This window comes from Tilletiaria anomala, assembly GCF_000711695.1.
Source record: "Tilletiaria anomala UBC 951 chromosome Unknown K437scaffold_55, whole genome shotgun sequence".
Taxonomy (NCBI): Eukaryota; Fungi; Basidiomycota; class Exobasidiomycetes; order Georgefischeriales; family Tilletiariaceae; genus Tilletiaria; species Tilletiaria anomala.
In genome coordinates, this window is record NW_013546967.1 from 59,900 (window position 1) to 76,889 (window position 16,990).

Sequence of the window (16,990 nt, forward strand, 5' to 3'; positions counted from 1 at the left end):
GCATCCTGTCCACGACCTCCTTGCCTCCTCTCCTACCTTCCCATCGCTACAAGGGAGAGAATGACCAGAAGGTGCTTGACGTGACGGCTTTCAAAGAAGACATTGGGCTGCATATTTAACGCTCGCGAGAGGCGGTGAGTTCATCTCGGCTAGTGCGCCATGTACAAGGAATGGAAGCCGGCGGAATATGTACACGACGGATGCAGTGCGCCCTAGGTCGAGAGGATGGTCCAATTCGCCTCTGTGCACGTCGTCCCCGCACACAAGGTGGCACTTTCATAGTAAGAATGAACTTTATGTGACACTCAGCGCTCACTTCCTTCTTGCCTCGATCTTGAAGCTTGTCTCGTATTCCTTTCTGCATCTCTGTCCCTGCTTCTACTCCTGCTGAGTGTTGAAACAGACCGCGAGAATGAACGCGACCGCGACCTTGAGCTTGACGAAAAGCTGCGCGTTCGACTACGCCCTCGCCTGACTGCGCCGCGTGTGGGGCTTCTCGAATAGGTGCGCGAGCCTGATGAGACTGAGCGAGACCGTGATCGTGATCGCGACCGCGAGCGGCTGTCACTGCTGTAAGTCCGCGACGATCTGGAAGAGGACCGAGATATCGAGCGGGATGAAGAGCTGCGCTTCGCCCTTCTTGGGCGTTTCGAGCTTCTCCGGTGGTCAGAAAGCGAGGCGGACGAGCGAGAAGAGCCTGTCGAAGACGAGCTTGAGGAGTGTGAGGATGACGTGGAGGATGACGAAATAGAGGGTCGAGAGCGTCGTCGCCGTTTTCCTTTGCTCTTGCCTGCCTCTTCCTCTTCCTCTTCTCTTGCCTTTTTGCGCTGTTTCAAAATTTCATCAGCCGTTCCCGTTCTGCGACAGCCAGGTTGGATATCAGTACGCAGTTCAGCGTTGCCCTTTTCGTAGCTGCGCAAGAGAAGGACGCACTTTCGTAGGTCTTCCGGAATGTCCTCCCCTCCTTTACTCTTAAACTTCTTGAGCGCCTTTGGGTCGGTCAGTGCCTGGCTCCTCGTCGGTCGCGAGACATATGGACGCTGTTTGTGGCACGTCCACGTCTCGTGACCCTGCTTCAGACAGCGTTGACAGACGGGCTGTATAGGTCGGCTTCCCGTTGCCAACGAGCGAGGCGGGCCATGCCTTGTCGTGCCCACTCGGGAGGGGAACATGGTGGCGTACCAAGGCAGAAGTTAGCAAGATTGCTGCTAGCGTAAGGGGCCGATCCGAATGGCTACACCAAAGGTGTTGGTGCGATGGATTGAAAGAAAGAATATAAGCGGTGAGCGTTGATGAAGCAAGGTGCGATCACATATTTTGTGCAGTTGTTGTCCCGCGACTCACGCGGAGCCAAAAATTAAGCATGTGGTAGTAACGTCTCTCCTTGATGTCGCTCCCTTAGCCATGTGTACAAGGCTAACACTACTCCAAGGCATCTTGTTCTCTGGCTATCAGTTATTACTACTGGTGTACTCTTAAAACAGGTGCACTTTTGCGTTCGGCCGTCAGTGGGCTGGCCATCATCGCCAATAATCTGCTCGAATCCCAAAAGGAAGCCTTGCAGACGCCCCTCCACCGTGCCGAGACACCAGGCTGCACTGTGTCTAGTGAGGGGCAGACAATCAACATGGCTGATCAGCCAAAAGAAGAACGTCGAAGACAAGACGTGACATACGAGAGCCGCATTGGATCGGTTGCGAGCACCTCCTCTGCCGCTGCGAGCCTCGGCAACGATGGGGCACGCAGTACAAGCGTGCACTCCCATATTGCTCTCCAGTCGGCCAAGCCGACCTCTGACGCTCCAGCAGTCTCGGAAAATGGGCGCTCGCACGATGAAGCGTCGTCCAGCGTACAGGACTTGAACCTAGAGGCGGGGTCTTCAAATGGGCGCCCTGCTTCTGGAACGCTGGAAGTGCCTGCTGCATGGGATGACTCCGACGATGAGGACGAAGGTGGCATTGGCATGCCTCATCGTTTTCTCAAAGTCCGTCGTCACGGAGACGACTCAGATAAAGACGAAGACGAGAATTTACAGGCCCATTCACACTCTCAGCGCGGTGGTGCACGGATATTGAAAGGAGAAGGCCGGGCGCAAGCATGGATGTCCACCAACATCCATGGCGAGCGAACACTCCACGGCTTTGAAGAGCTTCAAACTCGCGACTACTCGCGCATGCGGTCCCTCTCGGCGCTCCTGCCGTCGAAAATCACGCTTCGCCGTTTGTGGTCAGCTTTAACGTCAAATCCGTCGCAACCGGCATCGCTGTCCATTTTCACCGTCTCGCTCAACCTCTTTTCGACATCATTGCACCCCGCCGTCCTGCTCAGCTTGCCCTTTTATTTTTCGCGCACAGAGGTGCTGCTGGGCATCCTTGGGCTGTGTGCAGTTGCCATCCTCGGCGGTGTGGGAGGTGGCCTGTGGGTCGTGCTCGGGCGCTATGTCAATGCGACCAACGTCGAGAATATCGTAGGGGCAGGGTGCGCACGAAATAGTCGCTGGCGAGCAGAGATTGGCAGGACCGTCACAGGTCTTCTGGTAGGCACGTACGCCACTGGTAGTGCCTTCATTGCTTACTTTGGTATGTGTGCAAGGTGGTCAACCCTCTCCTACACTTCTGCGCAGAAGCAACTGACACGTTGTCTTTCATGTTCACCGTCTCCAGCGTTGGCCGATTTGCTGCTCCAAATCTTCTTTCACTACTCTCCTCGCGGCATTCCGTTGCACGATCGCGCCTTCGTGACGCTGGTGATCGGCGGGATCTTTACGACGCCACTCCTTGTCTTTCCACTCGCCAAGCGGACGTTGATCCGTCTCAATTCGGGCCTCACCATCGTTCTATACCCACTGATTCTCACGATCTTGTTCGCCAAGATCTATACCTGGGAGCAGGAGACACTGCCGTCGCTCGATGTGACTCTTGAGCATCCAAAGAAGCTTGAACTTCCGAACGCGAACCCTTTCAGCTCGCCTTCGATTTGGGGACCCTATTCGCTTCTACCGCTCTTGACGCTCTCTTCATCGCCACTGCAAATCATGCAGCACCAGCGCAGCTTGCGAAGAAAAGGTCTGTCCGGGAGCAATGTCAAGGCTTTCATGGGCGCCCAAACTGGCCAGGTCCTTGCCGTCATTGGTGTTTGCACGGCGATGGGTGTCGGCGTGGGCCTCAAAGGAATGCATGAGCGCTTGGGCTTGCAACTTCACCGTGAGTGCCACGGCTCCGCTCCGCTGTATAACTTGACTCGAGCAAATCTGACTGAATTGTGCAACACTCTCTGTCGCCTTGCAGCGAACCTCTTCACGTCCCTACCTAAGGGCGATGATACTGTAAATTTTGCGCGACTCCTCTTTGTTCTCCTGCTCAGCTCCCATCTGACGCTGTGCGTCGTCACGGCGCGTTCGTCGTGGTCCCGCATCCTCCGGCGCTTCAAACTGAATCCACTGCGTCGACGACGGAGGGTGCAGATGTCGTCGGCGGGGATCATTGCTGCAGACGACTCGCCGCACGTTGCTGTGAACAGCAGCAGCGCAGGGCCGCATCATCACCAGCCCGAAGCCACTGGAGAATGCTCGCATGATGAGGGGAACGTGATAGCGGAGGGCGGGCACCACTCGGCCGGGAGCGCCGCAAGCTCGCCGGCGCAGCCCTTCTCCATACGCGGCTCGCGCAGCAATTCACGCTTCCTGCGCGGAAATCTGCCAAAGCCACCGCGACGGTGGGGCAAGCTCGCGCGCAACGCGCTGGCCGGCCTGATCCTCTGGGCGCTCGTTGCGGGCCTCGCGTATGCGTCCGGCAACGGGCGCATCCGGCGCGGCGATGGAGAGAAAGATGGCGAGGAGGCGCGTTTTACGCGCGCGTCCGAGGTGCTCGGGCTCATGGGCGCCGCCGTCGGGTTTGTCCTGCCGAGCCTGGTGTGGGTCATTTTGTTCTGGATTCGCAGACCGAGAAGCATCCTGCCCGTCGGCGAGTCGCAGAACGCGCGCGACCTGGAGCGCCGACCACTGCTTCCTCGCTCCGCGCTTTCGATCAATGACCACAGACCATCACCATCGCCACCACCACCAGCAGCAACAGCAGCAGGGCGGCATGAAGGCGAAGAGGGCACTGGAGCTGACTCGCCGCATTGGCATCCGAACATGCAGGCTCTCCCCACGCGAACGCCGAGGGGCGGCGGCGACTCGGACTACGATGCGGAGGACGAAGGGCAGCGCCGCAAGATCTTCCGCACTTGGCTCCGCGAATCGAATGCGGACCATCGCGACGAACAGACTGCGATCCTGCTCGCGAAGAAGGAGCGGCAGATGCAGAAGAAGACGAAAGGGATGCGCAGGTGGCAGGACCTGCTTGTCATTGGCGGCGTGCTCCCGCTCGGCATGGCGTTGCTGTTGCTCGGCGCAATCGAGTTGCATACGGGTGCCTACTAGGGATTGTTAGAATCAGGTGTCATTTACTGTCGTAGCGTGTGTGCATCCATCTACTTGAAATTACACATACTCTATCGATCGGTACCGGAGCGTGGCCCTTATGCCATCAAAGAGTCCGAGTCCGAAGCACCTTTCAAGCGCCACCTTCTGTGCGCTCTTTTAACTCGTCAGCCTCCTTGGGTTTACTGTGCTATTGCTGTATGCTACATGTCCACGTCCCCTTCCCTTCACCACTTGTCGAGCTGCTCGATAATGCTGCGCTTGCTCTGCTCCTCCTTGTCCTTTCCTTCTTTCTCGGCCGGCTTGGCGGGAGGCGAGCTTGACGTCGCGGACGGGGTTGCCGTGCTCGAGCTCGAGGTTGCCGCCTGCTTTTCGCTCGGGCTCGGCGTGGGCGTTTGAGTAGGCAACGACGTGTTGCTGGGCGCAATGATGTGGCTTATGTGGGACAGCTGGGATGCTATCGAGTCCATCTTCTTGTTGAGCTGCTCGACCATGACGCGCAAATGCCCTTTGTTGCCCCCAACGCTGCTCTCAATGTGGATGTGGCGGATACTTTCTTCCTTGCCCTTTGTAGCGGCTTTATGTTCTCCGCGGCTGGCACCGTTTGTGACGCGCCCAAAGGTGTTGCCGCCCGCGTTGTTGCTGATAAACACTGAGCCAAACGAGTTGGGGCGGTTGCCGCCTACGCCATTGAATACGCCACCGCTGCTCTGCAAACCGGACTTGTTAAAAGGGCGCTTGTACTTGCCTGCGCGTGATGCGAACGGGTCGAAATCAGAACCCATCCACGCGGTCGATGCTTTGATGCCGAATGGGTCGCTGGCGTCGTTCACTTTCAGCAAAGGAGTACCGTACTCGCGCGACAGCTGCAACGTGAGCGGGGTACTACTGAAAGTAGCCTGGCGAACCGACAGCTGGCACCCACCCGGAGCGAGGTCACACGGGACGGGGACAGCGACGACGGCGGTGCCCGCGAGCAACGAAACGGAAATAATGGTGCTTGTTGAAAAACGCATTGTGATCGTGATTAGGGTTCCCAGTTGGAATGCAGAGAGATAGAGAAAAAGTGATTGCGTCTGGCTGTTCAAAAGCTTTTGGACTGTGGGGTTGGAGAATGTAGGATAGCACGGTATGTCTTGCGGCCAGCGCAGAGACGATTGACGTATGAGTGGGGGAGGAGCTGACGAAGGAAACCGGATGAGGCAAGCCTGGAGAAAGAAAGGAAAGAAAAGAAATATCAGAGGCAAGTGTCGCCTATGTTTATATATTCCATCCGATCCAAGCCCTCGTTACAGGGCGGGGGGCGCTGTTCTAGCGAGGCGAATCGCACACGGGGCACTGGCAGAAGCGCGCCACGGCAACGCACACAAGAGACGCGAACAGCGAGTCTGCTGGCCCGCTGGCCTGCCGCAAATCACTGACCACCTCACAGACCACTCCAGTGCTAAGGCCTCTATTCATATGGCGCTGCGCCGCGTCCGTCCCGCCCGTTTGTGTCTATGTACGCCTGTATGGATGCATGCAGGCGTGGTATCGCAAACCTTCCTGTTACTATCACTGCGAGTCACACAGGAGACTGACTGGTGCAGTGGATAAGACTGTGGAGTCAATGTGTCGTATGGTGCGGAAATCTTCCTCAAACCGGATTTCCGGGGGCCCGACGCAAAAACAGGGGGAATACAGCCCTGAAAACCAGCCACTTGGCAAGGTGTCGTGACAGCTGCGGAGTCAAATGCTCGGAGACTCCGAGGTCACTCGTCGTTCGGAACGGAAGAAGCGCAAAAGGGAAAGGGTCTGGACATTGCAGCTTCTTCTCCAGCATCGCTACGAGTGAGTGGCGTGCAGAGAGAGGGCAGTGATTGCGTGATACCGTCCTGGTCCCCACGCCGGCTTCAACACTGTTCTGTGTAGTCAAAGCCAGCCGTGCGCGTCTGTCAGTCTCGAACAGGATGGCTGGGACACGAAAGCGTCAACGCAACAGCCCTGTGGAGGCGAAGGAGCAAGTGGAGGATGTCCGGGTAGGTGCAGCTCAGGACGGCCAGACCAGCGGCGAGTCGGACGAGGATGGGGTCGGGCCCATGCTACCGCCGCCGCTTGCACCCGGCGCAGCTGATGAAGACGAGTCGTCCGATGACGACGTTGGACCTGCACCCCCCACCGCGGCGGAAGCGGCAGCGGCGGACGCCACCAGCGACCAGCGGCAAAAGAAGAAGCGCCGACGCGTGCTGTCGCACGAGGGGCTCTACATGTCGCACCTGCCGTGCGCAACGCGGTACTATAAGTCGTTTATGCACCGCGACACACTGTGCCGTGTAGACGTGACGCCGCACCCGACGGACTTTCTGATCACCGCGAGCGTCGACGGACACGTCAAGTTCTGGAAGAAGCAGGAGGAGGGTATCGAATTCGTTAAGCACTACCGTGCGCACCTCGGTGTCATCGTCGACACAAGCGTCAGCGCTGATGGCGTGCTGTACGCGAGCATCAGCAGCGATGGGACGGCGAAAGTGTTCGACGTGGCCAACTTTGACATGATCAACATGCTCACGCTCGGCTACACGCCGCGCGCGTGTTGCTGGATGCATCGCAAGGGCAAGGCCGCGTCGATTCTCGCTATCGCTGAGGAGGGTAGCCACAGGATCCGGCTGTATGACGGACGGGGCGATGGTGAGCCATTTGCCGTCGTCGAGAACGTGCACAAGAAGCCATGCCACTTGCTGGCGTACAACGAAGCGTACGACTGTGCCGTCAGTGCCGATGTGGTGGGAATGATCGAGTACTGGCGTCCGGACGAGCCGTACGACCTCCCGTCCAACCAGGGGCTATGGAGCTTCAAGTCCGAAACAGACTTGTTCGACTTCAAGAAGGCCAAGTCCGTCCCGTGCACTATCACCTTTGCCCCAGACGGCTCCAAGTTCAGCACGACGTCGCTGCCGGACAGGCAAGTGCGTCTGTTCTCATTCAAGACCGGCAAGCTGCTGCGTAAGTATGACGAGTCACTGCGCGCCGTACAGGAAATGCAGCAGCAACAGCAACAACAACAACGAGGAGAAGGACAGCAGCACATGGACGAGATGGATTTCGGGCGGCGGCTGGCTGTCGAGCGGGATCTGTATACTGGTGCGGGCATGTCAGCAGCCGGCGGGCAAGACGCGGGAAGCGGCTCGGTGGCCTTGCTCGTCAGTGGCGCGCAGAATGCCGCTGGACTCGCCAGCGCCAATGCGCTGTTCGACGAGAGCGGGAATTTCCTCATTTACGCCAGCATGCTCGGCATCAAAGGTGAGTGTGTGCCGAGTCGCTTGGGGCAGCGCCCCGCATGTGCGTATGTGCTGACGCAGACCTGCTGCGCTCTGCTTGCTTGCGTTCGGCACGTTGCGCGTCCATACAGTGATCAACATTGTCACGAACAAGGCGTCCATCTTGCTCGGCAGAGACGAGGCAACGCGCTTCCTACGTCTTGCGCTCTTCCAGGGCGCCGCGGCCAAGAAGGCGATGACGAGCCTCGTGGGTGCCTTTTTGCATCACTCTTACGTGTAGCGTCCGACTAATTACCGCACTTCCCCCTCTCTTGCTCTCCTTTTGCCCTGCTCTCCTCACATCGCTTGCGTACAGGCGCTTGCAGCGTCGGACAACCCTCTGGCGCAGGTGAAGCGCCTGCTGGACCCCACGCTGTTCAGCACGGCGCACAAGCGCGCGCGCTTCTACCTGTTTACGCGGAACGAGCCAGAGAGGTGGGTGCAGAAGATGCGTCTGTTCGTGAGCAAGCGCGAGTCGACTGAGCTGACTTTTCTGCTACCGTTACCTTTGCTACGGTTGCTGACTTTGAAACGCTGCAGCGACCCAAAGTCAAAGGCGGGCGGGGAGCGCGATGTGTTCAACGAGAAGCCGACACACGAGGAAATGGCAGTCGCGACCGGCGGCGGCGGCGGCTCGTCGTCGTCGCGGCAGCTGGCGCGCGGCGCGGTGCTGCACACGTCCGTGGGGGACATCCACCTGCGGCTGTACCCAGAGCACGCGCCCAAGGCGGTGGAGAACTTTGCCGGACTCGCACGGCGCGGATACTACGACGGCGTGCTGTTCCACCGCGTGATTGCGAAATTCATGCTGCAAACGGGCGACCCGCTCGGCGACGGGACCGGCGGGCAGAGCATCTGGGGCGCCGAGTTCGCCGACGAGTTCACACGCGCCCTGCGCCATGACCGGCCGTACACACTGAGCATGGCCAACGCCGGGCCCAACACGAACGGCAGCCAGTTCTTCCTGACAACCGTGCCGACGCCGTGGCTCGACGACAAGCACACCATCTTTGGCCGCGCCACTGCTGGCCTCGACGTCGTGCACCGCATCGAGAACACGCGCGTCGACAAAAACGACAGGCCGCGGCAGGACATCAAGATCGTCAACGTCTCTCTGCAGGACTGAGCGGCCAGCCTGGACTGGCTGGCGAACTGGATCGCGGCGGTGGTGGCCATGTAGATAGGTAGTTCAAGCGATGATGATCCATGCACAGATTCTCTGCCGTAGGTTACACAAAGAGAGAGAACGAGGTAGAATCGAGCGCATACATCCACATTCGTCGGCCCGCGCAGGCAGGTATCTACAGAACGACCTAGGTGGCGCCAATGACAGCCAGCAGCGCGCGCTGGTAATCACCGCTGATCTCACTCTTGACGCGCGCGGCGAGTCCGCGCTTGTGGTGCGCCTGGAAAGCGGCCTTGACGGCGACCCAGCGGCGCGTGTCCCAATGGGCGCGCAGGACGCGGCGGACGAGCGCACGGTCGTTCGTAAAGCCGTCGGCGAGCAAGCGCGCGTCGCGTGCGATGCCATACTCATGCGGTTGCAGCGGGTGCGATGACGCGCCAGAGGTCGCGGGCTCGGCGCCGCGGGCGATGAAGACGAGGGCGGCGCGCATGTGCCCGCTAAAGTCATTGTCAAGCGCGGCGGAGAGCAGCTTGCCGTGCGTGCGGCGGTACTCTTCGGCAATGGCGATGAGCTGGGCATTGTTGCGCGAGCACAGCACGCCGCAGGCAGCAGTCTCGTCGGTGCCCTGCAGCGCGAAAAGGGCCCAGTCAGCGACGCGTTCAGCAGAGGATGTGGGAACAGCGAAGCAACGCATTCCTGCGTGCGACTCACCGCGCCACGCATGGAATTGTACAGCGTCGCCACGTCCGCTTGGACCTGCTGGGCCGTTGGGGGCACATGCTCGTCTATGCGCCCGCCGGCGAGGGCCATGGCGAACAGGCGCTTCGTCTTGAACGAGAGGTCCTCGTCGACGACGCGCTCGAGCGGCTTTCCGTACGTCGCCTGGAAAGCCTGCTTGAGCATGTAAATGTCGCTGGGGAAGGAGCAGGAGAAGTCAGCGTGGGACTCGAGCTGTCACAAAGGCAACGTGCACCAGAAAGGGGAACGCACGAGTTGGAGCGTGCGAGAAGGACCTCTGTGAGCGCATCCTCGTCAGTGCCGATGCCAGCGCAGGCCCGGTGGATGGTGTACGCGTCAAAGAGGACGGGTCCGAGCAGCTTGGCGCGCAGGACGGCCTCGAAACTCCCGCTGGTCTCGCTTTCGACATGCGCGACGACATCCTTTCCCTTTTGGGATTTGTAGGCCATGCACACCGCATCAGCGGCAAAGGGGTCAAGGGCACACACCTCGAGGGTGAGTGTGCGCTCGTCGGTGCCGAACCCCTTCATGGCCTTGTAGATGCGCTCGACGGCGCCGTGCACGTCCAACCCCTGCGTCGCTGCACCGGGTGGTGCGGGCGGCGGGGGCGGAACGGGAATGCCATTGTATGTCAGAGCCATGCCCATCGAACCAAGGGGGGGAGCAGCAGCAGCAAGGGGCAGCGGGCCAGAATGGTAGCCGCCCCCCATTACAGGCGGCTGCTGCTGTTGCTGCTGCTGCTGCTGCTGCTGCGGGTGTGCACCCAAACCCGGTGCACCATAGGGTTGCTGCTGTGGAGGGTATGGGTATGGGTATGCCGCGACGCCGCCATAGGGAGGCTGCTGCGGATAGCCTGGGCCTGCATTTGGCGCATAGGAGCCGCTGCCGTAGGGGTACGCCATGGTCTGTCTCTCTGCTGGGTGGGAATGTGAATGCACGCGTCTTTGTCAGCAGGGGCGAAGAGATGAAATGTGCAGAGATGGGAGCGCCCGCATGCTTTTATCCCCCCCCCATCCCCCCCCATGTGGATCTGTCAAGACTTTAGAGGAGAGCTTGTATGAAAAGAGGCCCGTGCGGACCTAGCTCTCGCTCTACATAGATACATACATACATACATACTGGGCTGTGCAGTGCAGTGCAATGTAATACAGTGCTGTGCAGAGTGTGTGCCAAGGAACAGTCTCACCGCGTCTGGCGTCAACGTCTGTGCCTAGCCATGGCGCGTCGGCGGGACCCTTTCACCGCCCGCCCCCACCGTGTGATTCAACTTTTGCACAGCTCATCCCCAGTAGTGGCACTACTACACTACTACGTGTAGCGGCGGCACTCATCGATCAGGCTGCAAGCGTGGAACCCCAGCGGGCAGGGCTCCATGCAAATCTCGTAGCGCAGCACTGCTGCCTGTGCACACGCAGCCAAAAAAAACAAGCAGAGGCGCTCTCTCAGCAACTCAACACAGTCGCGCAAGGCTCTCGACGAGCCGCGCGACCCGAGCAACGTCCGCGCCCTCCTCACCCACGCCATCGCCGCCACCGCTGCTGCTGCTGCAAAGGACAGCATCGCGCTGCGCGCGCGTAAGCTGGGTCTGGAAGCGCTGCAGCATGTCCCCATCCAGGAAGCCGGCAGGCGCCGCGACACGGTGCTCTGTGCGCATCGTGCGCCATCTGCGAGCGGGTCCGAGTCAGCACAGGCCAAAAACAAACCAAAAAAGGCACGGGGAGCAACAAGAGCCAGGGGCTAGGGCCCCAGGGCCAGACGCGCACTCACTCCTCGTACGAAATATCCCCGAGCGGCGGAACGACACGCTCGACGTTGCGCTCGACGCGGCTCAGCAGCTGCGCCTGCGCACGGTCCTCGATGCGCGACACGACGCCAATCGCGCCGCCGGCCGTGGCGAACAGCAGCCGCGGCGTTGCCTCGGCCGGGCACGTAGCGCGTGGCAGCAGCGTCTCACCGCAGAACTTGTTGATCAGATCCCCATAGTGCCACACACCCCCGCGCCGCATGACGTGGCTGAACCCATCCTCCTCGCTCTCGCTCTCGCCCTCTTCCCGCGCCCGCGCGCGCCGCCGCGCTGCTGTCGCCGCAGGGAGCCGCGCGCGCTCCGAAATGTACACGTTGAACGAAATGTCGCTGCCGATATACTGCTGTGCCTCCGCGTCCAGCACCGCTGCAGCCGTCGTCCAGTACGGGTCGCAGTCACGCGCCAGCGTGTGGATCCTACCGTCGCGCGCGTCGACGCGCAGAACGCACATGGAGCGCATCGCGTCACCCACGACCAGCTCGCTCGCCGACGCCCCTCTCGACAATGTGCACGCCACAAACGCGCAGCCCCACGAGTCGGCAATCGCCAAGCGCGCCGGCGGCGACGCCGATGCCAACACCGACGGGTGCACAGCGACAGCGCCAGCGTCGTAGTCGAACACGCTCACGTCCGAGTTAATGGCTGCCGCGACACGCGCGCCGACCTGCGCAAGCGCATACACGTTGCCAGTGACCCTGTGCGCAAACTCGAGCCTCAGTGCGCGCCCGCTCCGCTCTCCTCGCCGTGGGATGACCTTGAATCCGAGAATGCGGCCTTGGACTGTCTCGCTCTGCCTCTCGTCAATGATGCCGGTGCCAACGACGACAAACGCCTCGTCGCCGCCGTCGCCGAGCCGCATCACCTCCACGCAGTTCGGCCGCTCGTTGTCCTCCAGCAGAGCAGTATCAAGCAGCTCAAAGTCGCCCTGGTCGAACACCTTCACCGAGCCACGCACGGTATCGATCTTGCTGCGCCGGCCGTATGGGAGAAAGCGCCAGGTGGCGACGGCAACACAGGCCTCCTGCGGGTGCCGCGCCAGCGCGATCGGGTCGTCGTGCCCCAAGTCGACCCTGGTGATATCAAGCTTCTGCACCTCGCCCAGCTGCGCAATCTGCAGGCGGTCAGCGCTTAGCAGAGCGACGCACACCAGATCACCATCCTCGACGGCGGAGAGCTGCGACATGGCAACGACGTCCCTCGCTTGCACTGCGCTATAGGTCAGCGAACCCTGCAGGCCCGGGTCCGACGCAATGATGGTCGGCCGATCGCACGCGGCAAACACCCCAGCCCCAGCCGCAACGGCGACGGACGAGAGCGAGACGCTCTGACTGCCAAGGCTTGCCTCCTTGCGCTCAATGACGCGGATCGATCGGTTGATCGAGTCGGCTCTCGGCAGAACAAGCATGTAGAGAACAATGCTTCCATCGCCGAGACCGACGAACAGGTGGATCGGCACGTCTTGCAGTCTGCTCTCAAATCGATGCAGCAGCACGCTCCTTGGCAGCGAAGCGTGAGGCAACAGATCCATCGACGGTGGTGTCACCACATCCAGAGAAGGCAGGCGATACAGCTCGACGGCATTGCTCTCCCACAGCCCCGCAGCGGCCAGTGCTCCTCCCTCTTGGGTGGACGGTTGCAAGTGGATGCAAGAGACGGGACACGGGGTGGAAACCTTGGCAATGGTCGAGAATGCGCGATTGTTCTCGAGCTGCAGATGAATGAGCTCCAACTTGCTAGTTGCGAGGAGGACACTGCCGTCCGTCTGTGCCGAAGCGGCAGTGATGCTATTTGCAGGAGTGTGCGATGCTGTGACGCTGATCTCTCCGCCTTCAGCAGAGAGCAGATGCGCAGCGGCTGAAGTGACCAAAATGAATGCGCCTACCTGACCCGCAAGCCCGCTGACTGCAAACGTGGTATCGCCAGCGCTAATGCCTGCCTTTTGCAGATGGTGCGTCTGGTCGCGCAGCTGTCCCTCGGTGTCAAGCAGCCATAAGCGCCTACCATGCCTCGTTTCAAGGATGAATAGCTTGCCACCCTGGTTGTCCGCATCAACGGCCCACATGCCTGTCGCGTCGAGCTCGAGCTCGATCTCCGCGAGCGTGTCGACACTGACGCCGCTGCGGATGACGCGGAGACTGCCAGTCGAGTCGGTGCCGCTGGCGGTGATGACGCGCGCTTGCACAGCGTTGCCGGCACTCACGTCACCTCCGGCGCCGTCGTCGACGACAAAATCGAGAATGGGCCCGATCTGTGGCCAGCGGCGCACCTCGGCCAGTTGCAACTTTCTCGCTGCACCGCCAAAGGAAAGATTGATAAATGGTGCCGTAGGCGACGTTGGCGGAGACGAGGCAAGTGCAGAAGTCTGCATGACTGCATCTGCCCCATCGGCGCCGTCGTCACCTCCTTCTCTTGGTGCATCTCGAATCTGAACAAGCATCGAGTCGCCGCTGGAACTGGCAACGTGCACGAACCCTTCGCCGAGGTAGGAAAGGCCATCAGGTCCGCCGGGTCTACTGACGTGGCCGAGCTGCTGGACAGAGATACGGAACGGCTGAGAACCGGGAAGGGTGTCTTCTGCAAAGTGCAAGGTGGCAACCTCGAGTGAACCTGCATGCGTGCAGTAGACAATGCGCCCGCTTGTACCAGATTCTCCCGCTCCATTGGCGTCGTCCCTGGACCGAGGCTCGGCGATGACAGCAGCAGCGACGACCTTGATCGGCATCTTGAGGATTACTTTGAGCACGGACATGCGCGAGCCAGTTGCAGTCGCAGTCATACCGCTGCCCACAGAGCTTCGCCTAGCACTCGCTGGGGATGAGAGCGGCCCAGAATGGGAGACCTCTGGCGAGATGGACAGAGCCGACCCGCCGGGCTCGGCATTGGCATCCAGAGCAAGGGCACCGCTGTTGCTCCTGCGCGCACGCTTGCGGTTCTCGTTCTCAATGCTAGCAGGGCTGAATGCTGTATCTTGTTCTTTCGGCTCACCTGTGCTGCCGGAACTTGCCTTCCTGCGCTTAGAAGCATCCTGTGAGATGGTGAGGGCACTTGCTGCACTAGCGCCTGTACTAACTTTGCTGCTAGCAGCGTTCATCGGCCTTACACCCTCGGCCCCCTGGGAAAATCTCGATGAAGTGCGGCGCTGATCGCTACTTTCTGAGCTAACGGCCCGTGGTGGCGGAACGTACAGCAGACAACCCTCGCAGAATACGACGACGCCCGCTCCCCAGTCGGCGGGTACCGCAATCAAGTGATGGGCACCAAGTGCATCCACAATGGGCAAAGGCACGTGGGACCTTGCGAGGGTCGAGCATGCAAGCTCCGCCTCCTCCGCTGCGACGACGGCTGCATCCTTCGTTCTGCCCGTCGCAGAAGGGCCGTACTTGGCTTTGGGTTTCTTGGCGTTTCCGCCAAGGCCGCTGCTTCCGTGACCTGGCGGCGCGCTTCCGCCTGGTTTGGCGGCAGACGCCGCGTCGCTCGGCTTTCGCTTGCTAGCACCACTGTTCTGCTGTGGCGGGTGGGGCACCTTGCGATTTGGGCCCCAAGGGACATTGACGAGCTGCTCTGCATCGGCATCAATGCTGTGGAAAGACAGCACAGGCACACATTGTGGGCCGAGACCTGCGATGCGAGAGGTGGAAGATGAGAGCGAGAGGAGCGCGAGCGTAGGCCCGCCTGCCAGGCCCGAGCCTGAAGTCGATTGGCGGTCAAGGAAGGTGGATGCGACCAAGGTCGGATGCGGCAGTCTGTAAATGCGAAAACAAGAATAAGCGACGTCTTCAATGCATTGCAAATATGTACTACTTCAGGACTCACCGAACGTTGAACGCAGATCTGGTCAAGGCGACCTTGGCCTCGGCGGGATCATATACAGGGCCCAGACCCACAGCGCTGGCGCGGCCACTCTTGGCTGCGCTACTGCTACCCGAAGACGCTCTGTCCTTTCCCTTTGCGCTTCTCCGTACTTGCGCATGCGTTCCTTCCCCGTCATCTACAGGCGATGCGAGCGGCACGACTTTGAGCAAGCCCGAGTGTGTGTGCGAAGCGATGTACGGTGGGTGGCGAGAAGCTGCTCGTGCTCCTACCGCTCCTGCCACAGCTGGCGCGACCATGCTGTCGATCAAGTCTTCGAGAAAAAGGCCTATGCCCAGCTCAGCGGCTGGTAGAGCGATCTCATCGAGCGGCAGAACGCTTTCGGTGACGAATGGGTTATATCGCTGCTGACTGCCATGAACGTGCTGGTCGTATCGCACGATGAGCAAGCGTGGAGAGTGATGGTCAGTCAAGATGGCGAGGCGGGAGAGATGAGATACATCGTTGGCGCTTGTCGAAGAGGTCGGAGATGCTGGCGCTGGAATGGAGCGCAGCGCGACGATACGGGCGTTGAGCTCCAACCGAATAACCTCTTTTAGAACCTGTCCGTCGTCGGCGGCGTTACTACCCGAGGGTAAAGCGAGAAAGATGGCATTGGTGTGCTGCACGACAGCAAGGAGCGTGGGATGCGCAGGGATCAGATCGCGGACGAGCAAGGAGGAGTAGCTTGCTGTTGGCTGCTGCAGGTGGGAGATGACATGCATCTTTGCCACTTGCGTCCGGGGAAGGTGCGCTAATCAGAGTTACTCAAGAGGCCGCCTCCTTTTTCTCCTCCTGGAGGAACAAGGAAGCTGTGGCTTTCCTTCCGGACTCGAAAGAGGACTGCTAGTAGGGACGAGTGCCGCCGAACGCACCAGGCGCACTTACTCAAGAGCAGTAAATGGAGCCTCAGCAACCCCAGCATCTTGCGCTTACCGCGTGTGACATTCATCATCGTAATGTAGGACTGTCTCACGTCTGCCAGCTGGAGGCCCCCCGCCCGCCAGGCGCAGCACTCTTGGCCAGCCGCGGCATCCGTGTCCCGCCTGGTCTGTTCCGGCTTCCGAAGACGGAGGATGGGTGTTCAAACAGGACAATACGTAAATACATTTAAGTCAACGAACCGGCTTCTGATTAGATAAGCGATCGGGTTAGTCGGGTTCAGCGACCATCCAACGGATCTCCCTGGCGTTTGCTCATTGACTGATCGTGCTCTGCTCTCATTACCCATCGTGATGATCCTGCATCAAGTGTAGGTGAATAACGTTCAGTCATGTGCTTACCCCGAGAGTTTCTCATTGCTCCCATCATCGGCTCAGTATCCAGTCTTCCCCGCCAGCCAGGCGTCCATTGTCACTATCAGCTTGACATCAGCCATAGAGGCTGCTCGTTCGACATTCCTCTTGGAGAGCACCTCCAAGGCAAACTAATGGCCAGTAGCTGCTTTTCGTCCCAGGCTGCTGACACGAACATAATTTTGCAGCGACATATATAGATATATATATAGCGGAGCTAGCTGCTTTCAACATGGCTACTTAACACCTTGCGCTACGATTTCCAATTACACACATCAAGTCGTACACGCTCGAATTTCATTCACACCTTCGTTTTAAGCTTTCTCGGCTCATCCGTCGTAGATGAGACCTGTAAGTAATATTGTACTTCCTGTGGCCGGTTGAAGTCCAAGCTAATATACCCTCACGGTGATCCGACTTCAGCTCACTCGAATACGACCAAATCGTCCGCAGAAGATG

The 16,990-nt window shown here is 59.8% G+C and overlaps 6 protein-coding genes across 6 annotated transcripts; 2 read left to right on the forward strand and 4 right to left on the reverse strand.

Moving 5' to 3' along the window:
• Positions 1 to 935: 935 nt before the first annotated feature.
• K437DRAFT_216900 (uncharacterized protein) lies at positions 936 to 1,094 on the reverse strand (the record flags this gene model as incomplete). Its single annotated transcript, XM_013387168.1, has 1 exon — positions 936 to 1,094. A coding segment is annotated over one exon (159 nt), but the record flags the coding sequence as incomplete, so codon positions are not given.
• A 1,079-nt stretch (positions 1,095 to 2,173) lies between these two features.
• On the forward strand, positions 2,174 to 4,423 carry K437DRAFT_248060 (uncharacterized protein; the record flags this gene model as incomplete). Its single annotated transcript, XM_013387169.1, has 4 exons — positions 2,174 to 2,579; positions 2,664 to 3,203; positions 3,288 to 3,586; positions 3,704 to 4,423. 4 exons carry the CDS (start codon positions 2,174 to 2,176, stop codon positions 4,421 to 4,423), a joined length of 1,965 nt encoding a protein of 654 aa, XP_013242623.1.
• Positions 4,424 to 4,478: 55 nt separating this feature from the next.
• K437DRAFT_257223 (uncharacterized protein) lies at positions 4,479 to 5,921 on the reverse strand. The gene has a single exon (XM_013387170.1). The coding sequence runs from the start codon at positions 5,437 to 5,439 to the stop codon at positions 4,651 to 4,653; it is 789 nt and encodes a 262-aa protein (XP_013242624.1). The 5' UTR covers positions 5,440 to 5,921; the 3' UTR covers positions 4,479 to 4,650.
• A 580-nt stretch (positions 5,922 to 6,501) lies between these two features.
• Positions 6,502 to 8,845, forward strand: K437DRAFT_225206 (peptidyl-prolyl cis-trans isomerase; the record flags this gene model as incomplete). Its single annotated transcript, XM_013387171.1, has 4 exons — positions 6,502 to 7,702; positions 7,812 to 7,927; positions 8,036 to 8,154; positions 8,260 to 8,845. 4 exons carry the CDS (start codon positions 6,502 to 6,504, stop codon positions 8,843 to 8,845), a joined length of 2,022 nt encoding a protein of 673 aa, XP_013242625.1.
• A 56-nt stretch (positions 8,846 to 8,901) lies between these two features.
• K437DRAFT_274703 (Annexin) lies at positions 8,902 to 10,511 on the reverse strand. The gene is made up of 3 exons (XM_013387172.1): positions 9,836 to 10,511; positions 9,557 to 9,758; positions 8,902 to 9,470 (listed from the first exon to the last, which is right to left on the reverse strand). Exons 1-3 carry the CDS (start codon positions 10,483 to 10,485, stop codon positions 9,033 to 9,035), a joined length of 1,290 nt encoding a protein of 429 aa, XP_013242626.1. The 5' UTR covers positions 10,486 to 10,511; the 3' UTR covers positions 8,902 to 9,032.
• Positions 10,512 to 10,695: 184 nt separating this feature from the next.
• K437DRAFT_257225 (uncharacterized protein) lies at positions 10,696 to 16,139 on the reverse strand. Its single transcript, XM_013387173.1, has 3 exons — positions 15,201 to 16,139; positions 11,351 to 15,130; positions 10,696 to 11,247 (listed from the first exon to the last, which is right to left on the reverse strand). Exons 1-3 carry the CDS (start codon positions 15,959 to 15,961, stop codon positions 11,034 to 11,036), a joined length of 4,755 nt encoding a protein of 1,584 aa, XP_013242627.1. The 5' UTR covers positions 15,962 to 16,139; the 3' UTR covers positions 10,696 to 11,033.
• Between the last annotated feature and the right edge of the window lie 851 nt (positions 16,140 to 16,990).